Below are 17,582 nucleotides of genomic sequence, written 5' to 3'. Positions count from 1 at the left end.
ATTTGTGCTTAGCAATAAACAAATAAATAAATCATTGGTTATAAATTCATTTTTAGATTAAAATTACAGTTGTCATTTTACCAATAAATTATAATAATACCGTCTCGACCACTACTATATTTTGTTTATATGAATCGTCTTTAACCGCCACTAATAACGTAAAATTTTCTAGTTATTTGGATAGGACAAGTTAAGTGAAGACTTTATTCACAAGCTCTTATTGGTTCGATTCTCCCTCATCCCCGTCACATCAAATATGCTCGCCCTTTCAGCCGTGGGGGCGTTATAATGTGACGGTCAATCCCACTATTCGTTGGTAAAATAGTAACCCAAGAGTTGGAGGTGAATGTTGATGACTAGCTTCCTTCCCTCCAGACTTACATGGCTAAATTAGGAACGGCTAGCGCAGATAGCTCTCGTGTAACTTTGTGCGAAATTCAAAACAAACCAAACGATTCTCCCTCGCTCTGGCCCAGCATGACCAGATGGTTAAGACACTCGACTCGTAATCCAAGGGTGGCAGGTTCGAATCCCCATCACACCAAACATATTCGCCCTTCCAGCCATGGGGGCGTTATAATGTTACGAGCAATCCCACTATTCGTTGGTAAAAGAATTGGCGGTGGATGGTGATGACTCACTGTCTTCCCTCTTGTCTTACACCACTAAATTAGGGATGGCTAGCGCAGATAGCCCTCCCAATAGCTTTGTGCGAAATTCAAACCAAACTTTTTATTTTCATACTCAAATTAGCAAAATTCAACTTGAAGAAACTACAGAACAAAGCCATTCGTGAACTTCTTTCTGTTTAAGACATACACATGTAATATACCAGCATGTCATGTGCTTTCTATTTTTTATAATGCTATAAAACTTTTCGAAATTTTAATTGTTTAGTTTCCACAATGTAATGGCAGCAACAAATTATCCAAATAATTGTTAACATTTACTTCATAAAGTTATTGTGTTTCTTTATTGTTTTTAGTAGGTGACACCTCCTCTGCAAACAAGGATATTTCAGCATTCGTTCAAGCATACAGGTTGAACTAGTTGCACTGAAATAGTTTGGTGCTCGATTATTACTTTAACTGAAATCGACAGCTGATCAATGTTGTCAGGAAACAGAGTTCACGAAGTGATGCCATCCACTGGACAAAGAAAGAGAGTCTACGATCTAGCTTTGAGCACACTTTTTAGTTCAGTTATCGAACAGCCAATCAACTGAAAGGATCTATCTTTTTATTGTCATTGTTTTGGTTCTGCTGAAAGTGATCCTGAGAGATTGCAGGCAGCAGAACTAAATGTTAAATGGAAGAAGAAAGAACTGTTTGTTTGTCAGAGTAGATACATGCACTACTTTCTTTTTTTTCAAATGAAAATGTTTGCTATTTTTGTTTGCGTATCCAGACTATCACAATATTGTACTGCAACTCTTATGTCGATTCACTCACTAGAGTCAATATTTCTTAAATACGGGCAAAATATTTTATATTCAACTTCATCTCAACCTTATTCATATTATTTGTTATCAGAATTTTGAAAAATATTAAATATAGTTACTCTTTAATTTCTGACTTGAATTAGTAGAAAGTGAAAAATAAACACAGTGTAAAACATAATTTATTCACTAATACTTTGCTAGATACAGCAATGTCATATAGACATTTCACTACCAAAAAATATTCAATATCCTGGAAAATAAGGGTTTCAACGACATATGCTTGTATGTAAATACTACTTAAATTTTTCACTTACATACACATAAACAGACTGTAATATCCATTTCAAAATTCTACCTGTGTGTTAATAAAAAAGGGATCGTAAAATCCTGTCAACTTTTAGATGGATAAGATATTTTAGTGATTATTTTTTAATTTGGCCAGATGTTCTAGGTGTTAGATCAATAACATCAACTTTTCTAGTAATAATGTCCACAGAAAATATTAGAACCAGGAAAGGATTTCTGTGTGGTCCAGCTGTTTTGTTTTATATAAATAAACAGCAGATGTATTGGCACAGGCCAAGTTACCTGGGATACCTAGACAATACTGCTGGTGAGTATTGCATAGTTCACTCTGTAGAAATTTCAATAATACTTTGCTAGATAGGGCAATGTGATATTGGCATTTCACTACCAAAAAAATGTTCAATATCCTGGAAAATAAGAGTTTCCACGACATATAAATGCATTTTAAACTCCTAAATCCAGCTGTACAGCGTTTCCAGTGGTTGAAACTGTTGTAATGTTCTAGATAGCATATCTACTGATTTCAGCTGTTCTAACTATGTAAGAATAAATGGCTACCACGCGAGGAATAACATACATCCTATCATGAAACATCACTTCTTAACTCCTGAAAATAAGGAATGTTACTTCATTTTAGTGGTTAACCCATCTATTAACCTTTTCTCCTGAATGCAAGGTTTTATACACAGATATTTGGATGAATGTTTGATTCCTATTCCAAGACTACAGAATGATGACTTTATGTAAGTGAGTCGTCTTCCAAGTTTTAATGAGCTTAACATTTTCCATCATTCATTGTGGTTGTAGCAGCATATATTTCATATTGAAAAAGCTTTCATGTGCTTCACGTGTAACAATCTTAATCATTCATCTCCTGGCAATGACACGCGTCCAAATGGCAGACTTCAACCACCAGAGTCACGTCTAGCCTCTTCCTGATTGTAGGGGATAATGATCACTGGAAGTGTTCAATCCCACTGGTCTGTAACATTCTGGGTGTTCTGTAAAACTCTTCCCACAAGGTTCGAAGGAAAGCAAGTCATTACTATGGCCTTCAGTATTCCATGCTGTCAGTGAATTAGAGCTGAAGGTTACGTTCGGGTTTTAAACCTGGTAATTTGCTCTGAATGTTCCAGGTTGCAGTTCTCCTTTTTGGTTCAGTGGCTGAATTGAGATTTTAGATAATACTTTAAGGTTTGCATCCAGAAAAAGACATCTACTTGACCTTCAAACTCTCTTGGATTGTGGTCTATCTTTAATGTCTAATTATTTCTCTTATACAACAGTTCTTTATTTTGAAAATGGTACTTGCTAGATTTACTTTCTACTGAAGTGTAAAACTTATAGTACATACTTATTACCTTAAAATAAACGTAGTACTGCAGTACTATAGATATGGCAGAAAATATTAAATAGAGCTAAACTTGAATTAGTAGAAATTAAAAAAAAACTAAACACAATGTAAATCATAAATTATTCATTTACAACACAAGTTAAAAATATTATTTGAAGGAATTCTGAATGAAATGTGAGTAATCCATTATATACACATAGCATGCAAGCATGCTTAGTACTTTATATTCTCGTTATTCGGTAAAGTGCGCTTTTAATTTTCATCTACATTTTAATTTTCAAAATCTTTGTACGCAAACGTATAAATAAATTTGAAAGTGGCTAATTTCTTTTCATTTAAATTACATAATTTTTATTTATTCCCCAATGATATATGTAAACGTTTTCGTAGTAAAAATTGAAACAAAACAGAGCACGTAATAAAAAGACAAGGGAACGATTTTTGCCATCAGCAGATTAAGTGATAAATTTAAGAATCATCGCGTTTGTTTGTTTTAATTGAAATGACCAAAAGTGACTTGAATAATACAAGAAATTGTTATTACTTTCAGATTATCATGTTTAATATGACAGAAGCTTATTCCGAGAAAAACAAATGGCAGAGATAATAATAATCTAACAGAAGTGACTAATTTTAGTGTGAACAAATAAGTACTCTGTATTTCCCCTTTGTCCGTTCTATAATAAAGGTTACGTTCATTATGCTAAAAGTGCTCAGCCTCATTATTTCATACATACTAGGAAATATTAGTCGAATTATTTGAAGGTCTAATATCTCGGGAGATCATTTAGTACTTCATAATACCATCACGTAAAATATCAGAAATATGGACTTAAATGCTTGGAGCAGTGGCGTATCCGAGGGCAGGCCTGATCAGTCATGTGCTCGGCAGCTGCCTGAGTGAAGTGATAAATAGTCAGCCTATAGGACTGAAACATGATAGAGTGTGTTAAAATAGTTGGATTATGCAAGATAAAAGGAGAGGAAAAACAATCAACAAGTTGTCAAAGTCAGGCGTTAATACGTAATACAGTATACCTTTTATCTTTTGCAAAGTTAAATGTTCTCTTTGCACAGAACTGGTAAGATAGCTAATTTTATATAAAGTACTGTTGTTTTTATATAATTTCATAAATGGAATATCACAACACTTACATTTCTTTCACCGTAGCCTCAAGCAGATTACACATAGAAAGTACTGTAATGTAAGCATGCCCTGGCAATGTCCAGTTGACGTTAACGCCACATAGCCAGGTAGTTAGAGGATCTGATTCGCAATCTGATGGTCACAGGTTTACCCTTTTAGTCGTGGAGGATTTATAATGTTACGGTTAATCCCACTATTAGTTAATAAAAGAGTATCCCAAGAGCTTACAATGTGTAATGATGACTAGTTGTCTTCCATCTAGTCTTTCACTGCTAAATTAGAGACAACTAGTGCAGATAACACTTGTGTAGTTTTGCAGGAAATTCAAAGAAAACCTTTAACACCACTGCCTTGGGATAATAGGTTTAGGTTTGGGAAGTGTAAATGAAACTAACTCTTCCTTAAATTGAAGGTTTTTTCTTTGTGGAATGTTTAGCCTGATAAACTTTTTGTGCTAATAATTTGAATTCTTTGAAACTTTTATTGTATTGGCAAATGTATCTGAAGTGATTTGTTTTTGTGCTTTTCATTGCGGATGTTGAATGCTTAAAATGGTAGAAAGGTATGGTTTTCTTTTACTTTTTCTTGTGATCTTAAGCAGTGGTGGGATTCAGGGGGTTCGCAGGGGTTCGCGCGAACCCGTTCTTAAAAATTTTTGAGCTTAGCGAACCCGTTGATGGCTTCAATTATACCGTCGAATTGTTGATGTCGTGGAAACTGATTGCGTCACACTTCATCACACATTTCGACAAGAAAGATTTAATGAGAAAATCACAGACCGTATTATTGACAAAGTTCGTCAAGTGAATGCAGTCAATAATCACAGTGCAGATGATAATAGAGTGAAACAGAAAAAAACGGACAAATATGATGACAATCAATTGATTATTTGGAAATTTTTAAAATGAAATAAATAAAAGATTTTAAAGCACTTTTTCCATTATTTTCCTTTTCAAATGATGTATCAGTATAGACTTCCGGAAAAGTAAGAGAACCCGTTATTATTGAGGCCTTCCCTTGAGAGAACCCCTTCTTAAAATTTTTGAATCCCACCACTGATCTTAAGTACTTCCTCACATTATCTTGCTTATTTGCTCATTAGATGAGAATAAAAATATTATTTATTTATATTGAAAAAAAAAAAAAAAAAAGGAATTCAAATATTTTTGTGAGAAATATGATATTTTAATTCTTTTCACAGAAGATGGCAGGCGTGTCTGCGTGCCAACTTAGTATAACGTATAAGTGAATTAAGATTTTTTTTTGTGGGATGATAACTTTCGTTTAATATAAGTTGTAAATAAATATAATATGTTCTCTTCTTTTAAAACTTTATCATTGTGCAGTTTGTCATGTTTTAAGCTTGTATTTAATAACTAGACAACAATAATATTTATTATTATTATGGAAGAAGATGAAAGACAGAAGAAAGTACAGGCTGGCAAAGAAAAGGTAAAAATAAAAATAGGCTAACGTTAAACTGTAGGCTTAAGTTTACTATCGATGTTAAGATTATGCCTTTTTCACAAATTTTATGACTACGCTTTGATTTTAAGATGAGAGTGAACACAAATTTAGTATTATTATTGTTTAAACTTTAATCATCGTATTTATTTGACCCTAAGGTTGTCACAATATTTACAAATAGTAGAAATACCAGATATGGTCAATATCACGAATATGAACGTAGCCATAAAATATTTATTTAAAAAATTTAAACGGCTGTTGGTGGCGAAGCGAAAATTCTCGAAGTATCAGGAACTTTACTAAAAAATATAACGCTGGAAATTAAATAATAGAATTTAAATGAAAACTGAAACAAAGTAAATATTAAAAATATTTATACTACCTTGTAGTATACTGCTGAAGTAGAGTGATATGTATTATAATGAGACCACAACCGAACTGGTATGTCAGCAAGGGATTAGAAATCTCTTGAACAGTGACACTAACCTATGTATGCTTTTAGCTCTGGTTATCACATTCAGACATTTGAATCTAAGTCTCAAAATTTTCATATTCAGCTTATTTTTTGTACACAATATAAAAATTGTTTTCTCACATAACACGAATTTAATGATTTCTCAATTAAACTTTGGGATGATCTGCACAGCTGAAAAGTGGCGTATACATTAGAGATAAAGGATTATGCCAGCTAACTCTTCATATGTGTATTGATTTTTTAAACTCCTTCACTTCATACACAGTTTGGAGGTTGACTTCCTAAAGATATTGATTGTACAGTGTACAAAGCATTGAGTATTTGTATGTTATAGTAATCTGTTGTTGATTTGTTATTGGCTGATATTTTCTGTTTTGCCTTGTACTTAAATTTTGTAAAGGAACACCAGATTTTTATCAGAAAGCTAACTGCAGAGGATAATCAGAACATTATTTGCAGTAGTATTATTTTTTTTAAATTACTGCTAGTTATTACAATTAAACAATAACATCGTGCACTGTCCATAAACACAGAGTGGATTTAGTTTTAAATTGACATTAGTGATAAAGTATTTGTAGATTTATTTAGACTGAAACAAGAAGAAAGATGAACAGTTTGGTGGCTTGGTCACTTTTATGTCTTAGTGATGGTTTGTTGCCTTATTGGGTAGAGAAACGTATGACTTACGATCATTTTTTGAAGTAAAGCTGTTTGTCATTATTTGTGTTTTAGTGTGGATATTTGTACTGAGAACCTTTGCCATCCCTACATTTAGTCTACTGACTAGCATGTTTAACACATTTTGGTGGGTGGTTGTGTAAGAATTTTAGGTGTTAATAAGGATAAATTATCAGTTGGACAAGTTGTGTTGAAATTTGCAAAACCATAATTGAGAAAAAAATTTATTGAAAATTTAACATTATTCATATATATCTGTAAAATACTAGTTTATCTGACATCTAGCTCAGGCCTACATTTCAACTACTGGAATAACTGCATTCGAAGCTCTCAAGAAAATTTTTAATGTGAATATGCCTGAAGATGCAACACTAAAAACCATGTTGGGTACAGCATAGATAACTCATTGTACAGCTTATTTTTTAACAACTAAACCAAATATGATGTAATCAAGATACATTTGTTACAGTCATAAAATTTAACATGATACTTTTGAAATAACATTGTTTTATGAAGGTGTGAGGAATGTTTTTAACTCACGTCCTTAAGCTTGTGTGTAAAATGTTTATGTATTTATAGCTGGCTGAGTTATTAAAGAAGAAAAACAGTAGGTCAAAGAAAAAGAAAAAAACTGACCAGTGTTCCTTGGAAGAGGTTAATGAAGGTGAACATATGTCGGATCATACTGCTACTGAAACTGATGAATCATTTCAAAGTACTGAGGAAGTGCAAGTAGGTTTCTTGTTTTGTTGGTTAGAACACTCAATACATGTTAGGTGAAACATGCATAGTATATTAATTATTGTGATAGTAGTCTTGGAAGACAACTCTTGTAATTTTACTTTTTTAAGTGTGCATTTGAGGTCTTTAAAGACTTAAAGGAGATAACATTCAACTTCCCCATACAGAGGAATATACTTGTCATTTGGTGTAAAAGCAAAATAAATGTGTCATAATAAACCTCAACATTTTGACTCTGTATATATTGCTGTATCTCATATTGGAAATCTTTGCAGCTTAAGTGTAAGCTCCTGTAAAACATCTAAGATTAACAAAAATTAATTATATGCTATTATTATTTTTAGTATATCCTAGAGACAGAATTTAGTATGTTTTCCCATTGTGATTGGTTAATTTGTTAAGTTTTGCTAATTAATTATTTTATCTCTTCATTACATGTTTTTTTTTCCAAGAAGCTTATCAAAACTTTTCCATATTTCTGACTTCAATAGTCTTTAAGACAATTGGCCAAGAATGGAAGCTGGTACAATAGTGATTTTGTGTACGTGTTAAACATAGTGTTATTTAAGAACTGAATAATAGATGTCACCAGAAAACATAGGCAAAAGGGAAGAAGTACATGTAAACGGTTTTCTTGTAATGTTAACAAACTTTTACAAATATTGAGGTTTTTTATAGTTAATCATGGCTTTTTGTTTTATATTTTAACTTGTTGCTATTTGTTTATAAAATGAGTTCTCCACTCACAAAGTGGTACAGGAGTACAGACCTCAAACATAGTCCAGCATTACTCAAAAGACAATAGAGAAAAAGTGGGCTTTGAAAATTGGAACCTGAGTAGTGGATTGTGAAATCTAATATGATATGAAAGATTTCATAGTGGAGTTTTGTTTATGGAAATAAACTTGGAACTTCTGTAACAGTGTGCATCATTTGTGTTTTTTTTTACAACTCTTCTTATGATGTGCATGTGTATGTGACAAATAAATAAATGTATGTATTCCAAATATTTTCCTCTGTCCATACATGTAATTGAAATATCAGGAAAAATATTTAAACCAGTTTCTGTGTATTTAGTTATATGCAGAAAGGTGATGTCTGGACAAAAATACAACTTTTGTGGCTAATAAAGAATATGGGTTGAAATATTGGTATATTTAATAAAGCCATAAGGATTAACAATTGTGAATTTTGTATGTTTTTAATGCAAGTGAAGAATAATCAATAAATACTCTTTGGAATATCCATGAGTATGATATTTCCATTGACACAGTTACTTTAGAATCTACATAATATCAGGTGAAAAAATGATGGATCCTTTGCTTTGCTGGAGTTATTAAAGGAATATTTAGTAGTTGAGGCAACTGAGATAGCCGTAGAGCATGTGTGCCAGTTCTTTTAAAGTGAAGTAGCAGTTGGTTATTCATTTGAAGTGAAAGTAAACAGTGTCTGTGTTGCATGTTTAGTAATTTTGACTTACAAATGCATTAGGCAGGGTAAGGTTGAACAGTTCCTAAAGATTTGAACATATTACTGAATGTTTTAGTTTTATTTAAACAAGATAGTTTTATTGCATAAAATTTGGGTTCTAACTTGTGATGCTGTGGATTAAACACGCACAGTTCTGTATTTATTTTGATGTCAATTACAACTTAATGTATTCAGATTACGTAATCTTGTGAAAGTTGAAATTTTGAACAAACAGGTTACTAAACCTTCTAGGTTAGAAACTGTTGTCACTTTTGTACAGTTGTTGGTTTGTTTCTAAGACAGTGAAACATATTCTGTGAGATAGCTGTATCTGCTTACAATTACGGGATTACACTGTTGGGAGTTTGTCTCAGATTATGCTGCTTTATAAAAAGTTTTGTTGGATTTCACATCCTCTTGTGGTTGAAAAACAAACAAACATCCTGGTGTTACAGGAGTGAGTACATTCACAATGAATTTTGTATACATTGTAAACCATGGTGTCTGTTGCTCACTTACAGCAGTCTCTTCCTTCTCTGTGTTTTGAAAACTGTGCATGCAGCTCAACATTCACATTTGACATTGTGTGAGAACAGGTATGAATAATGTTGGTGATCAAACAGAATGTTCCATAATAAAAATTAATTAATCATACTACCATTTACATTTCAAAATGTGACATAACTTCTAGAATAGTAAAGTAGATTTACCTTATGTTATTATTGAGTGGCTCAGCATGACACCACTACTTTCTGTAGTGGGTGGTACAAGTAGATCAGAGTTTTGACTCTCAGTCACAAATTAAGTTATTTAACCTGTTGACTGCCAAGTATTTCAGCTGCTACAATACAACTCTAATGCTTCTTCATTTTGTGACTTTTTTCGTGACGCCATTTTGGATCGAAAGTGAAACAATTTGTAAGTAGGTCAAATGCATGTATGGCGCTAACATCTAGTGTTGAAGTTAGGTATTATTTGGAACGAATTAACTCATCCGTGGCACTGTGTTACCGATTGACTTGGATGAGTTATCTTGTCTACGGCACTGAACAGGTTAAAGTCCACGAAATAATTTAAATTGATAGAGTAACTTAAACTTTTCCCATTACTGGGAAGGGGTTCTTTTGCTTGCTTGTGAAAAATGTCTATAGTCAGAGGACGTTTGCTAATAAAAGTGTGAGGACCTAGCTGAGGTTGACTTGGAGTTTTAAATCATTACTAGAAGACTTCAGCCCAATTTGTTGGAAATAATTGTCGATTACACTAGTAACATTCAGTGGAGTGGTACATTGTTTAAATTTTACTCTATAAAATGTTAATAAAGTAATATTCTCATTAAGGTTACAGTGAATAATGATGAACCAATGTTCATTTCAAAAGAGATGTTGTAACAAACAATTGTTACACTTTAATAAATCTTTATCAGTGGCAGGATCCACTGGAGTATCTCAACATGGTTGTGTCTTCAGTTTAATGCTCACTTGTTTCTTATGTGCTATGGTTATTTTGTATTTGGAATATACTTGTAGTTTCATTTTGTTGTATTATTTGCTTAATCTTTTCATGTAAGATTTTTCTTTCTAGCTTCTAATTTGTTTACCTTTTGTTTGAAGTACATACATTGTAAGTTTGATTGGTAGTGAAATTCTGATTTTGTTTGTTTATTTTTGTGTTTTGTATTGTAATTTTGTTATTCCTGATTTGTCTTATAATGTATTTAATTTGTTTGTATTTCATTTCAGTTTTAATTATTTGTTGTCTTTGTATGTCACCTGAGTGGAATGATTCTTTCATCATAAGAACTGAAAGTTAGTGTGTTATAACTGTAATAGCTGCTAGTTTTACATTTTCATATATTTGTAGTAAGGTATTTTCAAGAAGTCGTCATGTAGGTGTTTAACATGTCATTGTAAAATTCGTGTTAACCAGATGTTGAAAAGTTGTAAAAGTATAACATTTTATACATTGTTTAGGGTTGCATGTTGCAACTTGAGTCTCATGATGGCATCTGTGCATTTCTTTATGGACTTCCAGGATGTTTTTCCATTAAAGCAGGTTATATACTTGGATACAACACTAAGGCTTTGAACTTACTGTAAATGTTGGATATCCAAACAAATCTGGATCCGAGTCTTGACTTTTTACTAAGGATTTGTACTCACTGTAAATGTGGGATATCCAAACAAATGTGGATCTGAGTCTTGACTTTTTACTAAGGATTTGTATTCACTGTAAATGTGGGATATCCAAACAAATCTGGATCCGAGTCTTGACTTTTTACTAAGGATTTGTACTCACTGTAAATGTGGGATATCCAAACAAATGTGGATCTGAGTCTTGACTTTTTACTAAGGATTTGTATTCACTGTAAATGTGGGATATTCAAACAAATGTGGATCCGAGTCTTGACTTTTTACTAAGGATTTGAACTTACTGTAAATGTGGGATATCCAAACAAATGTGGATCCGAGTCTTGACTTTTTACTAAGGATTTGTACTCACTGTAAATGTGGGATATCCAAACAAATGTGGATCTGAGTCTTGACTTTTTACTAAGGATTTGTGCTCACTGTAAATGTGGGATATTCAAACAAATCTGGATCAGAGTCTTGACTTTTTACTAAGGATTTGTACTCACTGTAAATGTGGGATATCCAAACAAATTTGGATCTGAGTCTTGACTTTTTATTTTATTCTTGCAACATACAAATATTTGGAGGAGCCTTTTTAGAGCTGGAAGCTGATCAGTTGGTAAACTTCATTACACTTGATAGTCATTGACAGATAACTTAGGCTGTGTTTTAATAATAAAAGAAAGACGATTATGGACTCCAACAGCCATGGAAGCACTAAATTCTGTGGATGGGAGTCCAGTGAGTTGGTATTTCAGTAATCTGTCTTCAGGTGTTTTGGTTATCAAGATGGTAACATGTGTTATGATGGTGTGGACCCAAATGAGAACTCAGTGATGATTATATCAAGGACACACTTTGTGAGAGATCAGTGAGCCCTACATCATAGGACATTCCAGGAATCTCTTGGTGATTCCTATATACTCTTCAAGCTATCTCATTGGAGTATGTGTCTGTTATGTCATATGCTAACTATCGTGATAACAGATAAGTGAAGAAAATTATTGAAGTTTGAATGACCACTGTTCTCTTTTTACAAAGGTTTTATTATAACGACTTCTCTCTCTCACACTTTGTACTTATCACGAAAATCCAATGTTCAACACTCTTTATTTGTTTTTGAAATTCTTTTGACTCCAACATTTCCTGATTTTGCAGCAAATTGATCAGACATCAAGTGAAACAACAGTTCAGGACATGCAAGAATCCCTTGGGGTAAGTAATGTAACATTGAAACAGCCAAAATAAGGATTTCAAGTATATGTTTTCTGAGGTAAAAATAGATGTATAAATATTCCAGTCATGATGATGAGAAACCTACTTGTATGAATATTAAAACTTTAGGTCATTTTCAGGCTTCTTTTGTTAACTTGAAGATGATTTAAAAAGGTTAAAATGTTATTGTGCACTTTATTTTAATTAATTTTAATAACCATATCAGCTATCTTTAGAATACAATATTGCAATCAATTATAACTTCTATGATTAGTATGTTTACCTATTTTGTTGGAAAAAAAATTTTGTACTAATCATTTTGTATACAATTTAAGCAGTATCACTGTTTAGGTTGTATATTGTATACATGTGAATTATTATCTCAGTGTAAATAAAAGGTTTTGTAACACAAACTCTTGTGTATCACTGTTTAGGTTGTATATTGTATACATGTGAATTATTATCTTAGTGTAAATAAAAGGTTTTGTAACACAAACTCTTGTGTAAACTTCCTTTCAGTTTGAGTTGTTTTATTCATAATTGTTTTAAAAATGTGTGTGAGAAAACATGAAATTGTTTACTGTGAAGTTCCTTTATTTTAATGAAATATCCAGTTTTATGCATCTAAACGTTTTATCTCTGTATCAGTTCACTTAAGTATTTAAAAACAAAATTCTTTAGAATATCTGACAAGATATATGTTTTGATCATGGTGTAAACATTTTGCATGAATAGTTAGCAGTGAATAACCATTAAATTATTAGCATTCTAAATTTAAAACATGTTTGTTTCTGGAAATTAGAATTTTTTTTTTATATTTGTAGAGCAAGAATCATTTTAATTTTTTTTCAGATAATTTTGTTGGGAATTGTACTTTTTAAGGTATGTTTCCATAATGTTTTGACATTATAACGGCTATTGACAAAACAAAACTTGATATATATTGTGTTTTTGTCTTTAGCACATAGATAATTTAACAGAATCTGCAGTTGAAGAAAACATTGAAGAATCTAGTTACAAAGCAGTCATTGAAGAATACAGGATAAAGGTTAGTGTAACGTATAACCTTTCCTCAATAGTGATTTCTTTAGGCAATATTTTTAAAGGTCAAAACTAGTTACGAGATGTATTTCAGCCACTCCTGTAAAGACCCCGGTATTTGTTAAAAATCACCTCAGCATTGCACAGCAACAGTGCTTAAAAGAAAAATTGTTTTATAGGTTGTTGCAGTTTAAAGACCATACATTCTGACATCAAGCCACTGTCCTTTTAAAATGTAATACTTCTGCTCAGTAATGACCCCAGAGACACCAAACAAGCAGGGGATTGCCTAAAAGGTACTGCTGGAGACAATCACTGTGGATAGGTATCATACAGCTATTATTAAAATAATTGGTCATCTGGTTCCACTGGGGAAAGCAGCCTAGAGAAAATGCAGAGAATTGGGTGGAGGGTGAAGAACAGAAAGCATGTCAGCACCTACTTAAATCCCACAGTGAATAGTCTTCTGTCATAATAACACAGATGGTTCCTACATCTAGGATAGTGATAGTTCTGGTTGGGTGTTGATTGTCGTTTGGAGCAACAGCATTCTGCATGAGGCTGGTGGAGCATTCAGGCTTTTGACAGGCAGTACATGGATGCTGATGGTAGTTATAAAATTACCATATTTCCCGGCATCAAAGATGCACCTCCATTTTAATTAGCTAAATTTTGAAAAAAAACCATAGGAATAAGGTCACAACACTTCCACCAACCTTACCAAGATGTTTCCTGGATTGTTTAGTGTTTTACTGTATATAACTCCTACCTTACCAAGATGTTTCCTGGATTGTTTAGTGACTTACGGTATATAACTCCTACCTTACCAAGATGTTTCCTGGATTGTTTAGTGACTTACGGTATATAATTCCTTGCCCACGTCTCATTTATTGTGTGCTTATCATATCTACCTTTGAAAGTGTGTACCATATATTACCTCTAGAATATCTGTATTGTTATCAGTAATAATGTTATTCCAAGCCTGAGGAGTTAAAAAGAGATGCTGGTATTACAGCACAATTTGTACGGTGACTTGTTCTTGTTTATTTATTTGTTATTTAATACAAAGTAACTTGTACATTTCATTCTGGGTTGTATAGAGGTGCTTGGCTTACTATCTAGTAGCAAAATGCTTCCTGTAGGCTTAGGTTTAGGCCTATGAGCAACGTAACCTTCTGCCTGGAAGTTACAGGGTAAATTTTTGAGACTTATTTTGGGGAAAAAATAGTGTCTTTGATGCCAGTAAATATGGTAGTTATCTTCTGGATTTCTGAAAGCACTGAACTGTGAATAGTGAAGATTGCCAAAATAATATTTTCTGAAATTATTTGTTATAGAAGTCCTTGCATTTTCTGGATATATATAAATGGACTATAGAGATACTTTTTGAACTGTTTGAAGTATTTTTCATTTGATCATTTTGCTGTCATGACTAATTTCTGTAATTCTTGATCCTCTCTGTAGTGGTTTGCCCATATATTTAAAGTGTTTTTCCTTTAACCCTTTTGCAACTGGAGGGTTTAATTGCATGTCATGGTTTCTTAGTAAGTTATTTAACTGTAATTACACCATTTTTTTTTGCATGTTATACTAATTAACATAATGTTATAGCTGATAATCCATACTTTAATATTATATAGGGTTTAAGTCTTTAATTTTATAAGGAAATAGTTTAAAAAATCTTGAATTTCCCCTAGTGTAAGAAATTGACACATTTTCTCTAACCATTCAATCTTCTCTGTTTTATTCACTACCCCTTGTAATAAGTATGAAATTTGACATGAATTAGTCACTATAAAATTGTAATTGCTCAGACTAACTGCAAATTTTATAACCTTTAATTATGTTTTGTTACAGAACCATTGAATAGAAAATTAGACCCATGTGCTCCATCTGTCACATTCTCTTTCAGGATTTGTTAATAGTACAAAGAATAAAAAGCCAAGGTTTTCATTTATCAAATGACAAATTATATTACATTGGTTTCTGAACAGAGAGTTGTCAGTTTCTCAGTTAGTGCAAGCTTCATTCCTGTTGGAAAGATAATGATTATCTTGGATGAACATGTGATGGTTTTTGTTGCATAGCAGTAAAGACTGAAAATTTGTCTGTTTTATCACATGTTATTATTTTTCTTCTTTGGTGTATTATTTAATTAAATAAAAAATTTAGTACATTACTTCCATTACTAAAAATGTTTCACGAGGAAAACACTTGAGTAGCTTAAACATAGAATATTTCATGGGTAATGTAATTCAATAGCCTAAAATGAGCTCCATGTTTTCCAAGTGATTTACAACCTATAATGACATGAATGGTAGTACTTAGTTGTTGAAATAACAATCACAGAGCAATAAAACAATAAAATATAAGTATAAATAGATGTATACTGTTAAGAGTTTAAAGTTTGCTTTGGTTTGTTTTGAATTTTGCACAAAGCTATGCAAGTGCTATCTGCACCAGCTGTCCCTAATTTAGCAGTGTTAGACTAGAGGGAAAGCTAGTCGTTACCACCCACTATCAATTCTTGGGCTATTCTTTTACCAACGAATAGTGGGATTGCCCATTGAATTATAACACCCCATGGCTGAAAGGGCTAAGCATGTTTGGTGCGATGGGGATTCAGACTTGCACACTTGATTACGAGTTGAGTGCCTTAACCACCTTGCCATGCCTGGCCAAGAGTTTAAAGTTACTTAGGATAAACAAATGTAGTGTCATGTTACTATTTCAAGTCATTGTAAGAAATCAGAAAATGGTAATCTAGATATTTTTCAACTTTTTTTTTGTGGTTACAAGGTTGGTCAATTTGACTGACTATGGATCTAGAGTAGAGAAAATAACAAGTGAAAAATAAAGTTTTACTGAAAAATAATACGTTTGAAATGTACTTAGGAGATTTTAGAGATTACACGAATGATATTTGAGGATTTTAGGAAGAGGAATAGTTTTTTTAATCATAACATGAAAATCACTTCTTACTCAGACTAGTAATGAAACAGGCTCAATATATTCACAAATCAATCTCAGTAAAAAAAATGTATGTAATTAAAAAATCTGATTTTTAATGTACAAACAATTTGTAATGTTTACTAAAAGTCTGCCAAATTTTGTGAGGATATACAGTCTGCATTAAAAGCTATAAGTACTTAACGTTTTGAAATGTGTATAGCAAGCCATAAGCAAAAGGATTAACCATTGTTTTTATTGCTTTATTACATTATAAACATTTGGTAAATTCTTTTGGTATCATTGTGCTTTTTTTTTTGGTTTGCTTTCTATTATTTCTGTAACAAATAGTGTAAATGTAAATTATTCTTGTTTTTACAGATTAGAGAGTTCCAGAATGCTCTTATTCAGAGGGATGACATTATTTCACAGCTATCTGAGCGACTGGTCACAACGTTAGAAAACAGAGATGCAATACAGGCTGAAGCATCCACTCAAGCTGAGGCTTTGGCTCAGGAAATCAGTACACTTAAGCTTCAGTTGAAACAGGCAAGAACTTTAAAAAGAATAATTGAAGAAATACAAATCCTGTTTTGTGTATTCTTAAAGTAAAATTGAAGGTCCTATGTTGGAGAATCATTGTATTATGGTTTTAGATAAAGTATCTGATTGGTTTGAACATGATCGTCTGTACTTATCAAGTTCTAAAGTGTTTTGCTACGTAAGGAACACTACGTGAAAAACTGTTCCTATGGTGGTAGAGTGTGTGTGTGTGTGTGTACATTATCATTTCGTGTCTCAGACTGTTGAGAAATGTTTTTATGTTCATTGGTATTAAAGTAAATGTTTTTTAGAGAACATTATATGAGTAACAAGAATGTATTTATACAAAATATTTAGTAAATGTTTCAGAATGTTCATAAAAATGATTAATACATTTATAAAAAAAAATAAGTATAATTATTGTATTTATAGAGTATACTGGTGAATTTAAGATTTGAATTACATTCTGTAACCTTCATTTAATCATTTTTATTGCAAGTTCTTTGTTTTAATAAAATTAAAAAAAACTTACTAGCAATTAATTCAGTTGGACAAGTATAAATCAGGACTTTGGGTGTAATTCTGCTTCTTTGTTGTAGTTGGATTTGCCAGTTATATCAAAT

General features: G+C 32.2%; 2 protein-coding genes across 2 annotated transcripts in view; both read left to right on the top strand.

The window, feature by feature from the left end:
* Positions 1-17,582, top strand: part of LOC143234511 (kinesin heavy chain-like) — a 367,254-nt gene that overhangs the window by 53,995 nt on the left and 295,677 nt on the right. The gene's annotated exons all lie outside the window — the stretch shown is intronic.
* The window catches only part of LOC143234898 (uncharacterized), a 42,767-nt gene continuing 30,637 nt past the window's right edge, over positions 5,453-17,582 (top strand). Inside the window, exons 1-5 of the mRNA XM_076472590.1 lie at positions 5,453-5,700; positions 7,448-7,600; positions 12,370-12,426; positions 13,388-13,474; positions 16,798-16,965. Of these exons, the coding sequence (XP_076328705.1) occupies positions 5,653-5,700; positions 7,448-7,600; positions 12,370-12,426; positions 13,388-13,474; positions 16,798-16,965 (513 nt within the window). The 5' untranslated portion in view covers positions 5,453-5,652. The remainder of the gene's footprint in view (positions 5,701-7,447; positions 7,601-12,369; positions 12,427-13,387; positions 13,475-16,797; positions 16,966-17,582) is intronic.

This window comes from Tachypleus tridentatus, chromosome 12, assembly GCF_004210375.1.
Source record: "Tachypleus tridentatus isolate NWPU-2018 chromosome 12, ASM421037v1, whole genome shotgun sequence".
Lineage (NCBI taxonomy): Eukaryota > Metazoa > Arthropoda > Merostomata > Xiphosura > Limulidae > Tachypleus > Tachypleus tridentatus.
The sequence above is the reverse complement of the archived record's forward strand: the minus strand, read 5'-3'. Positions and strand labels throughout refer to the sequence as shown.